The 12,421-nt window shown below is 37.6% G+C and overlaps 1 protein-coding gene across 1 annotated transcript in view; it reads left to right on the top strand.

Annotated features, from left to right (window-relative positions):
* Positions 1–12,421, top strand: part of THSD7A (thrombospondin type 1 domain containing 7A) — a 293,994-nt gene that overhangs the window by 182,719 nt on the left and 98,854 nt on the right. Inside the window, exons 6-10 of the mRNA XM_083824577.1 lie at positions 12–260; positions 1,845–2,026; positions 3,814–3,882; positions 7,959–8,114; positions 11,362–11,565. Of these exons, the coding sequence (XP_083680703.1) occupies positions 12–260; positions 1,845–2,026; positions 3,814–3,882; positions 7,959–8,114; positions 11,362–11,565 (860 nt within the window). The remainder of the gene's footprint in view (positions 1–11; positions 261–1,844; positions 2,027–3,813; positions 3,883–7,958; positions 8,115–11,361; positions 11,566–12,421) is intronic.

Consider the following 12,421-nt stretch of genomic DNA (forward strand, 5'->3'; position numbering starts at 1 on the left):
TCTTACTACAGCTTTTGCAAGCAAGAAAAGTTGCCAATTACATTCCAGTCCTGTGTGATCACAAAGGAGTGCCAGGTGTCAGAGTGGTCAGAATGGACCCCCTGCTCCAAAACCTGCTTTGACATGACAACCCCTAAAGGGAATCGTACAAGATCACGGACCATTAAACAGCTCCCTATTGGCAGTGAAAGTGAATGCCCGCAATTAGAAGAAACGGAGCAATGCATTTCTCAAGGAGATGGTGTAGCACCATGCATTACGTAAGTTGGTTCATTTCAGTTCACCCTATACTAAAATGAAGAATTTCAATTAGGCATACAGGGCTGGTAATATCAACCAAATCGTTATTAAGGTATTGTAGAAATAATAGGCTTGATTTTTATATCCTTTGCATATTCAGTGCTCTCCTTAAAAGACCAAAGTCTGTAAATTGTAGCTATTATAGTGAAATTACGTCTTTCTTCAAGTACAAGAAAAAATAACAAATACTTATTTTTTCATTAGTGTTCACTTATAAAAGATAATGTGTTTGTGTGTACACAGGCAGAGTCAAGAACATAATAAATTAATTGTATTAATTTGTCAGTGATCTCCCTACACAACATTTCTGCCAGTGTCATTTTCTGAAGTATTCTGTTGGCAGACAAAATGCTTAACATAGGAAAGGGATGATAAATATCAGTTTAGAAGCTAGATTTTTTAGTAAGATTCTTCTGAGCACAATAAAAGCAGGACTGGGCCCCACATGGAAAGTGGGAGAGGCTAGCACTGGTGGTAAATAAAATAACCCTGTTTAAAGTTTAGGAGAAATGACAGCAGGCACTTCAGATTCAAGAGAGTGCTGTAATCCTTATCAACTAATCAAGATTAATATTAAAGTCCCAGCTGTGCTTTTTCTTTATCAGACTAGCAAGAGGGTTTGGGAAAATGTCATTTGATGTTAAGCCATTTTGCATCTGCATCTTTGACTGCGGTACATATTTTTCATTTAAGAGTTGAAATGTCATCTTTACCCATCTCCAAGTCACATTGGGAAGCAGTTCACTTGATTTAGCTTTAAAGTGCCTGTTGGGTAAAGAATTCTGTGGCATTTCTTGCGGTTCATAATCCTGATTGGGATTTTAACTCAGAGTCACAGATCTTCTTTCCTGTGCACTCACTGATTAGAAAGCTCACAGCTTCTCATCATTCATCATTCACCCAGCAGGGATGCTTCAGCACTGCAGAGAAACCATCTTCCTCTTGACAGTGAAAAAGGAACTTACTGAAATGATTTCTGTAATGATAATAAAAAAAAATACAATTATATTTTTACCTTGATATTCAGGAGAAACTTCTGTCTCTTTTATCAAAAATGAATTAGAGACTCTGGGTTTTGTTTTTTGGAGTTAGCTTGGTGTTTTTATTTTTCACTCTCTTTTTTCTGGCTCTTATGTTTCTCAGCATGCACATTTCTTTGATATTTTGGTTTTGTTTCATATAAACTGTCTAGCTCTAAACAAATGTTGAGAGTCACTAACATTACAGTTAGCTTATCTGAACACAGACCTATATCTTTCTGTATATAAAGTTTTTCTTCCCTCCAATAAAATATTTACACATACAGTATGTTTCAGGAATTGAACAGGAAAGATCTTCCCAAAAAGTCATGATTTCAAAAGTCAAATAACTGAGGAAATGTTTCCACCCACATAAAACATCAAACAATGCATCTGTGTGCAAGCAACTCTGGAAATCAGGCCTTTTGTAAAATACATAAATATATTAAGGCATTTTGGCTTGTATAACAACATCATGTGAAAGGGCTTCATTTTTGAAAACCTCATTCACCCAATTTGATCCAGGTATGGCTGGCGGACCACGGAGTGGACAGAATGCCGCGTTGATCCTCTACTCAGCCAACAGGATAAAAGGCGAGGAAATCAGACAGCACTGTGTGGAGGTGGCATTCAAACCCGGGAAATCTACTGTGTGCAAGCTAATGAAAATCTCCTCTCTTATTTAAATACCCTCAAGGAAAAAGAAGGTAAATTTGATTTGCTTGCAATTGAATTAGTGTGAAATCAGAGCACTTCAGCATTCCAGTGCTCCTCGACAGTCATTGTCTTCTGTCATGAGTGCCTTGTTATGTTACAGGTTACTGTTATCCAAGCTTAAACAAAAGCTAGTTCAAAAGAAAATATTTAATTGCAGGAGCAGAGATGTCATTCTCTGTGCTGGGAATATTGATTCCTAGCTATTAACTACTTTCCCTTAATATTTACTGAGAACTATTGTCTTATGTGAAGGGCGTCTCTCAATAAGAAAACACATCAGAATGTAGGTCAGGAATCCTAGTTTTGGTTCCTTCATCTACTGTAGATCTCCAGTGTGTTCTTCAGCTGGATGATGTACACATGAGGTTTGATGTGCAGATGGAATAATATGTCAATTATGGAATGTAAACAATATAGAAATGTGTAAAAATGTGACTACATTTCATCCTCAAGAAACTGATTTTTCTTTTCTTGATTTGATCAAGTTCTTAAGTCACTTTGAGGACCTTAGGCCAATATAATTTCATGGGTTTGTTTCCCAAACTGAAAGAGAGAAGTGGTTATTCTTTGTCACTGTTGCGTCTTGTAGAACTTTGTAAGAAAAGAGATAACAGTTTAGGAGAAATATTATTTAATTAGTTTAGTAATATAATTGCTGAAGAAAACTTGAATATATTATGTTACTTCTGCATAATAATACATCACTGTAAATTTAGAAACACAGTGACTTAAGCTAAGTACATTTAGCTCATTAATTATATTTTATCTATCCTAATCTATAGCGGTTTTCTACAAACATACAAGAGTATAAAAAAAAAAAAAAAGAAAAGAAAGAAAGAAATACAGCCACATACTCAAGGAAAAGGGACATCCTTACAAGGGACATGTATAAAGCAGCATCTAGAGCAGAGCAAGAGGTGGGCTAGTGAGGTTTCTGCTGGGGGTTAAAGGCACTCTCCCACAGTTAGTGGTGAGTATTACCACCAACATCCCTTTCAGCATGAGTGTTTGGACCAGTAGGATTCCACGTCTGTATTTATTAAAGAAGGAGTTTTCCAGCTACTTCATCTAATATACACGAAAATGTACAGAGGCTTTTAGTAAATCGCCTCTGCGGAACAAAGTTTAGATGCCCCTTCCTCAGAGTAAAGGAGTTAAAACTCTCAGCTAAAGAGAGGTAACAATGAAATCCAAGGCAGTTTACTGTTCAGTATGGTGATTAGGATTTGGATATGCTGTGATGTCTTGCCGGCTTGGGCGGGTGTGAAATCGGCCCTTATCAGCGTGTGACAGGAAGGCACGGAGCCCATCCAGAGGTAATCTCTGCAGGCCCCCAAAAGCTGATTAAAATGTAACTAGTCTTTGGATGCATAAACATGAGAACAATTTTTCAAGAGCTCAAACTCAGGGCAAAGTGGGTCTTCGCTTAAAAAGCAGATTTGGGGTGTTTCTGGATGAGGGGGCAGGGTTAAGAGGCACTGCTTCTCCCCTCCTCCCTGCTCTCCTCACACCTCGGATTCAGGGCAGGCCAGAGCTGCTCCAGCACTCGCTTCTGTGAAACAAGCAAACCAATACCTCTTGAAATGACACAGTTTGAACACTAGGGGTAATTTGAGAATGGATCAAAACCAGGGAGACACCTACCAGTGTTAGCCATGGGGAAACGCCTTCATTATTTCAGTGCAGTTTGCTGTTGGTAGTTAATGCTGTCTCAGTAAGGCTGCTTTGAAGACCTCTATTTTTGCATACTCATGATGGCGTTTCCCTGCTATTTCAGAAATTCAGTCACAGAGCAAGTCGAAGGCTAGTGCTGCACCTCTGCTATCGATCACTTTTGAAATAACAGGTAGGTAAATGAAGGCTTCTGACCTGGCCTTTTAATCAAAAGTGTTCCAAAAAGGCAATAATGTCCCTTTTGGGGGACCTGCGTTGGCTGTATTTATATAATTGACATGTTTATGTAGATTTAAAATAGTTTAATGAATTTGTGCATTCTCAGAAAAATTAAGAGCAATTTGAAAGTGACAGGCCTGAACTTAAACTGATGAAGTTCATTAGCCAGCTAGGAAGCTCAAACAGTTCCCTGCGTTCACTCCTGAACCATTTCAGCAAGTGACTGATGTACCCTCCAGTCTGAGCTCTGGGAATTACTTCATTGCTATTTCTTATCCTTTCTGTGGAATTAAAACACTGAGCTAGGGCTCCAGTAAGAACTTTACCTTTTAAGACTTGCCTTAACCACAATTCCCTAAAGCATTCTAATCTATATTATTAGTTATCAGAATTTATAAATGTAGGGTTAAGGAAGAAGCTGGAGTGCAGGGTGAAGTAATTAGATGATAATCAAGACTCCTAGAGGCCATTGTCATTCTGCCATCTACTTGCCACTAACTTTATTGTTCTATCTCTTCACCTGTCCATTTAGCTGCTTTAGTCATGAAGCTTCTCTCACAACAAGCCTGTGAGATATAGACTGTGTCATCTTTTTCCAAGTACCTTTAAAATTCACACTGTGGAAAAAGGATGGAAGGACAGTACCTTTATGAATAGAAATTTATTATACATCTGCAAACACTTCTTGTCCAGTTAAACACAGAGGAACAGGTTACATACATGGAATTGTGTGGGTGGTAGAGGATCAGGTCATGAATCCCCTCCAGTCTTTTGAAGACAGCATTCAGCACTTTTGGAAAAAAGGGAAGAATGTATGTTCTTCCATTGCGGATCATAATGTGTTTTAAGGTTGGGTTTTTCTCGCTTTTTTGGAGTGAGAGCACTTTAGTTGGAGAGGTTTCCTTCTGTTGATTGCTGTGTAAGCAGTGCAGGCCAGAAAGAGGAAAATGAAGTTGTGTCTCTTTATGCTGATGCAGCCACAGATTCTCTGTCTCTCCAGTCTGCTCATCAGTGCCACTGGGCCACTGTTCTATTGATGGTTCCTGGAGAAGAATGGCGAGGTTGAGAACTTGAAAAATGTAGCAAATGCTTAAGAACAGAACTGTGTTTTTCAGTTGTTTTTAATATGTAGTGATGTGGGTTCTGAATATCCTAGTTTTTTCACTCTGCTTTTGGTTAGGGGCCTATTCCAGCACTGGAGAGCCCAGAGATGGTTCTCCTTGTCTATGTCATGGAGACTGTAATTCATTCCTTACCAGGAAACTGGTGCTGATAGAATGCATTAGGAATAGGCCAAGTGACTTAAGAATGAACCAAAAAATGTTTTGTTTAGTTACATTGAAGGAGAAAAAGTAATTTTCAAAATGCACTCACTTTTCTTTCTATTTGGGCCAAATTTGATCACATTCTACACAGAGCTTGTAGTATTACCCACAATCTAATCAGCATAGAGCATCACGGCCAAGGAATAAAGAACAATTTTTATACCTTACACAAAAGAATATGAAAGCACAGGGATAAGATAAGAGTTTAAACTGTAAATTTCTGCATCCAGCATCATCTTCTCTGAAAGCATCTTTGCTGAACACTAAGGAGCAAAATCTGAGCTCATTTATACTAAAATAACTTCTCTCTCTCACTGATGAATTAATTTCTTTTAAAAACAACACATAACAGACCTTGTGTCAGACCTTTGGACATCACTGATGCGCTGAAACCCAACATTTCAAAAATATTTCAGCATTTTGAGAGATTTACTGATACCACTTACCTGTCCCCGGAGGACTTCTTGCTTCTCCTACACTCTGTGAGTGATGGAAAAGGCAGATATTGTCAGCATTTGTCTTCATGAAAAGTTTAATTAACAATGTTTGCTGACAAGACCTAGGATTCTTACTGGAAAAATACCTACAAAAATTTGAAGTAGTATTCTTAGTTGAAATAGTATCCTTCTTGCATAAGTTGGTCTCTTTAAAACAGTCACAATTCCTCATATTTTGAACGAATACAACTGTCACAAAGTTGGTTGAAGCTAAATGGATTGCTACAGTAGCACAGTACTATCTTCTTTTTGCAGACTCTTAGAAAAAAGTCTGGCTGAGATATGAAACATCTGCAATATGAAAATCTGCTATTTTAAGATTCCTGACAAAATGTCTTTGTTGTTTTTCTGAGTGCCATCCCGTGAACTAGTGTGATGTTAAGTGTTTTATCCTGATGCACACTGGAGATGAAGCAAGGCATTATTCTGAATGCTTTTCCTTGTTCCCTGAAGCAAGACTGTGTCTCAGGGGTGTAATTGACCCTTAATTTCAACTGTCTCACTTGGGCAATTTCCTGATTAAATCAAAGTTAAAAAGTACGGTTAGCAATTACTTACTTTTTTTCCCTTTTTTTTCTTTTTTTTCTTTTTTTATTTTCCTAGAAACTGTTCACTGCAAACTCAATTACTGGCAAATTATGTTTATTTATATCCATGATGTTCTACGGGAGATATGCATACTGTGTTGATTATCATGCATGTTAGGTGTGCATGTCAAACTTATTGTAAAATTCAATGTTCTGTCATAAAGTTTAGTTCCAACGTAGCATTATGCAAATGTTGGAATAATTTTTCCTCTGTTATTTTGTGTTAAGAGATTGGTGAGCTGGAGGCAGTAATGTTTAATGACTATTGGCCATCTGCTCCAAAGGAGGCAAGACAGGAAACTAGATTAAGGATACTGATGATTTTTCATTCCCTTTTACCCTTAAAAAGTAAGAATCAAGTGCTTTTTCTGTAACTGGAAAGATCATTTTTTTTAGAAAGTCTGAATGGAAAGAGAGACACATCTACAAGTACTTCAACAACTTGATGTTTAATTTCAAATTATATCTGTCGTTATTTTGTCAACCTTGCCTCATTTGAGTAGCAACTTATTTTAGAATACGTTCAATCACAGAGCTGTTTCCATCAAGAGACTGATTTGTAGGTGTGGCAGAAAATTCCTGAGGTTACTTTTCTGTAGAGAAGTCCTTAGGGAGTAGGATGAGAGTGTTTTATGTTTAGGAATTACGTGTTTCCTCAGTCAGCCAAAGAGAAGACCATGACAAACATCAATTTGCATTCTAGTAGACGTTCTCTGCTTAGCTTAATATCTTGCCAAATTCTGTATTTTGAAAGAGGATTAAAATCTTGCTTGTAATAAATGGTACACTTCAGTTTAGAGTTCTGTGACTTAATCTGGCACCTTACAGAGGTGTCCAATTGTTTGTGTAACATAGGAATTGAAAAGAGAGGCCTGTAAAGTATGAAAGAAGCAGGGTGGTATGGGTCTGTTACAAGCCTTTACACGTTTTTAAAAGACAGAATAATCTGCCTTCACAGATGTCTTTATAGACTAATAATACTTTCATGAAAAGTCAATCATTTCGTGCAGAGTTTTATTTATATATATATTGCATATATATGTTATATGCTAACATATATTTGTGTAAAACAAAGCCTTTCTTGAAATGAAAATGCTATTGCACAAATCTTATTGCTGAGTGTGCACTTAAAGGTCTGTAGAGTAAAAGAAAAACAAAATTTTGACTTCAGTTTAACTGTTTTAAGTTATAGCTTAAAAATAATCTTCTAAATATTCATTAACTATGCTTTTGAAGTTATAATATCATATAGGAGCAAAGGGATTTATACAGTTTTTGTTCAGTTTCTTCAGTGAAGGCATATTCAATGAGACAGCAGGACATCAATTTACACAGCAATGTGAACAACCGTTGTAACATAATCTGTCCATTAAATGAAAGGACTAGGTCCAAGAGGGTGCTGCCACAGTCTTCCTGATGCCACGTAATTGGATTTGGCTCTGTTCATGCAGAGAGTTAACTGACTTCTGTTTTATTTTTTCAAGGCAGGCATTTTTCTATCACTTCATCGGATTAAAATGATGAGATAGCAACCTTTCCGAATGAAGGATGGTTTTGTCAATTAGAGCAGAGTATCATGACTGGTGACATGTGAGAAATGTGTTGACTTTGTTTTGACAGCCTCGAGGCCAGTCGACCGTAAGCTGTGTACAGGACCTCTTCCCAGCACCTCCCAGCTGTGCCATATCCCATGTCCTATAGAGTGTGAGACCTCGGCGTGGTCAGCCTGGGGACCATGCACTTATGAAAGCTGTGATGACCCTCAGGCCAAGAAGGGTATGTAAAATTTCAGTGGTGCATTTTAAATGACAATTATTTCATATTCCTAAGTCACTAGGCATCTCTGTCAATGCAAGCATCCTAATATGTGGGATGTCCAGTGCTTCTGTGCACCAAAAATGTCATCAAATTAGGACTATGTTTAGCATCACTGCTCTAGCAAAGCTGGCAAAAATGTGAAATGATTACTAGGCTCTCAAGGTTAATTTGGGTTGTTACAGGGCAATTCCAGTTTCAACTCTCAAACTAAAAGGGATACAGTCTGAATATGCATGCAAATCACAGTTTCGTCACTGTCTTGAAAGGAGGACAGAAGCAGCCTTTGAGATGGATAGTGTCCAAGTCACTCAAAGATTCACAGTTCAGTCATAACTTAAGAATTCACTGGTAGACATAGAACATTCCCTGACAAAGAGCTGGGAACATTCCCTGTTGATAAGCAACACCGTTTTACTGAAAATGGTACATATGTGCTTGTTTCAGTTTTCACATATGGTTTACAATTCATTCCTATACAAAGCACATTGTAGTAACATGACATCAAAATAAGAAAGCAAGAATACAGTAGCAAGGAACACGTAAAAAGTCTATGGGTTTTTGGCCATAAATGAGAAAAACTGGCCAAGTCATTGCTGCAGTGTGATTATCTGACACAAGCTGAGAAACCAGATTTAGTTCCTTGATTGAAAATGGTCATAAGAAAGGGTAGCCACGTATTTTCCCTTGAAGGAATAACTGTAATTACCATGCTAGGTTGGCTCTTGGTATGCCGCTAGCTACACTTCAGTCTGGACAGCAAATGCAAGTTTTATGATGCTGTTGCACAGTAACGTGACCCAACCTTGATCAATTCAAGAAAGAAAAAGCAGTTTGGTGTGTAAATCGATGGCATTGAGTCTCCTCTGAGTACAGTGGTCAGGTAGCCTGTTATTTCTGCTGCTTTCTGTCACTGGAACATTTGCTACATTTTCAAGAGTAACATTTACATTTGTGAAACTGATTTGGACCCCTGCCTAATGGAAATGTATTAGAATGTACTTTATGCAAGTCTTTAATCCCACAGATGTAAGCAGGGAAAATTACGCTTTAGTTTTAAGGGTTCTAATGTGTACAGTAAGGATTGAGAGTTGGAGCAGAGCTGAGGGACAAGAAGCCTGTTGAAGTTTTGTGTTGGTTCCCTGTGCAGCAGGGGGGCTCCTGGACAAAGATATTACTTTGTTTAAAATCCGAACTGACAAGAGGAAACCTCTGATAAGAGCATAAGCATTAGTTTGTATAAAAATATCATAGTGCTGTGTACTTTTTGCATGAGAGTAGCACATTTACCTTTGTGCTACTCTGGGCTGCATTTTGTTCCCATGCTTTTGGTGTTTCAGCTATGTGATAATTGTAATATTTACTCTGGAGACGTACTGGCTGCATGTGCTCAGCAGCACAGGTTAGCTAAACAGATGTATCCTTGTAATTCATATATACAGATATCCCCGTTTGTATCTGATTGTACAAATGGGTATCATGCCTCTTTCCCCCATGTCTTGGTTTCCTTCGCAAGTAAAACACATCTTCATGTACAGACACAAAACTGTACTGTGATTTGTCAAGCTCTTGGTTGTATTCTGCTGTTAAGGGATGCAAAGAGTAGGAATTTGCATTTTGGTTTGCCTATTCTGTCCTCTACTATTTGAGATGCATGTGAATTGCAGTACTGCTGCCAAGTCAGTTCTGGTGCACATAATGCAACAAAGTAGATGATGAAGTAGAGATGGTTTTGTGCGAATCAAGAGCTGATGTTTAACAGAAGTAATTTTTATAGATAAATTATTTTATATTGCTTCTCTTTGGCTGTGGTTTAATGAGTTTTTAATATGCTACTCAAAAGGGTAGTTTTACCTGCCTAAGATGATCAATAAACATGAAATAGGCCAAATGCAGGGTATAAAAGATGTTGCAGATCTTTCTGCTATAAAGTGACATTCAGTACTAGGCATTTTTCAATATCCCAGTTTATCTGTTTTACTGCAATATATTGCACTCATTCCTTATTTAACATAGTTATTTTATAGTTATCATATAGTTATCCTCAGCATGGTGTATAGTATTTTCCAGGAACACGTTATAACTTAAAATCAGCTTTTCATTTTTTCTTGTGCTTCCCTGGTAAACTTCCTGTGTGCTTCCAGTTCTTCTGGGAAAACAATGTAAAAGTTGCATAGACCCTCCCAGTCTTAGAGAAAAGGCTGTCTGTATGTTTCAGTAATGGTCCTTTACTGTCTGTCATTTGCCTCTTTTGTTGTAGGTAGACACTGGAGTTCTTCTTTGGAAATATCAGCCTTTTGTGGCAAGCTCTGTAAACTTTTAAGACTTAATTTTGCCAAACTCTTCAATACAGAGAAAACAAAGATGCATAGAAATATATTTTTGAAGTATTATTTACTACAATTGAATTAAGGGGCATATCTCCAAGCAGAGGATCAATTCTTGCACATAAGTGTGTGAAAACTCTCTCCTGTTTAGTTTGCATCTTGGTAGAAATTAAAGAGTTATATGCAGTGTTTTATAAATAATATCTGTGTATTACTAGCCAGCCTGAATATTGCGATAAAACAAAGTAGCCTATGAAGAGATGTGAAAAGATGCTAAAGTAAGCTGATCTTATGTATCAGAAACTACAGAAAATTATTACATGAGAAACTTTTCTGAATCCATTCAGTCTGGTTAGCATATTCTGACTATAGAATGACTTCTTAAACATTATTGGGATTATAATCCTTTTATTTCCATGCCTTGCCTTTTCTGGCAAGTTAGTCTTTGTTTGTAAAGTGGTTTTGCTTGATAATCCATCACTGTTAGAAAATTCCTGAGAAGAAGACGAACAAGTTTGAGAAATGTCAACCCAGAAATCTAACCGAGATTTGTTAGATGAGATGGATCCAGCAAGAGCAAAGCAAGAGAAATGAATACTGTCTCCTGGGGAGTATGTATGACTAGGACAAACAAGGGTTAAAGGCAAAGTGTACTGAATAAGCCCAAAACATGTGAAGCATTTGCTGTGTTTTACTTCTTTCTGTAATGAGTTCTTCTACCTAATTATCTAGACAGGTGATATGACATGGAGCATCTGCAGTGTTTTTTTTTACACAGAGGAGAAATAACAGTTCATTCAGATGGAGATAAATAAAAATCTCTTCACTTTGCATTTTATAATTGTATTATTCCACCACTTATATTTTCATGGACATTGCAGGCTTTAAACTAAGGAAACGGCGCATCACCAATGAGCCTACAGGAGGAACGGGAAACTGCCCTCACCTGCTGGAAGCCATCCCATGTGAAGAGCCCTCATGCTATGACTGGAGAATTGTGGGGCTGGAGGAGTGCATTCCTGACAACGAGAAGCCATGTGGCCCTGGTACTCAGGTGCCTGTTGTCGTCTGCATCAATGGTGATGGTAAGATGCTTTTTCCCATGGTCCACACCAGCTAGATTGAATATACTAACATGTAGTCTGAAAAGGTAGCAGTTTTTGTTGTTCTCAGCTTTCTTAGTCCTTAGGACAGAGCCATCTGGAACAGAGATGTCCTTTAGTATTGGTAGGTAGGATAGGCCTGCTAGCTGCCACACGCCATAGGCTTTCAAAGGTTTCTGAAGAGACTTTGAGAAAAGTGAATAGAAATCAGCTGTTGTTTTTCAGTAGGTCAGACTCATGCCTGCAATGACTTGACTGAATTCCCTGATGTAATCCAACTAACAAATCTGATCTACTGAAGCCAAAACCAAATAAAATGTGAATAAAGACACATTACAGTAAGGATAGCTGGAAGAAAAATAGTAATGTGTTTGTTAAAAAACATAGTTTGATGTGTGTTAGGAAGCTGAATTGACAGTCTAGGCTGTCTTTCTTCTTCAAGAGGTCAAAAAGAATACTACCATTATTCAATTATCCTTCTGTGAGGGAAAACAGATTTTGCATGACATAGTCATAAAAGCCAATTTTGAAAGCTGCTTACAAAATACTCTTATCTACAGAAAATTAATGAATTACTGTTGGGAGAATATTCCTTATTCATTAGTAGTATTATAGTCTACTCAAGAACAGCATATGAATTACAGTAATTGTACTGACTACAGTGTAGTTATGCTAAGAGACTTCTAACTCTCTGTAGAGAATTAAATAAGGGACACCTCTGGTGTTTAATAGCTGCACAAAACATTTTGTAATTAGATTGGTCAGAAGTAATCAGAGGTGATTACAGGGAGATTTAAACCTTGAGCTTTCATGCTCAAGAACTTGGGTCATAATTGAG

This window comes from Anser anser, assembly GCF_964211835.1.
Source record: "Anser anser genome assembly, chromosome: 2".
NCBI lineage: Eukaryota > Metazoa > Chordata > Aves > Anseriformes > Anatidae > Anser > Anser anser.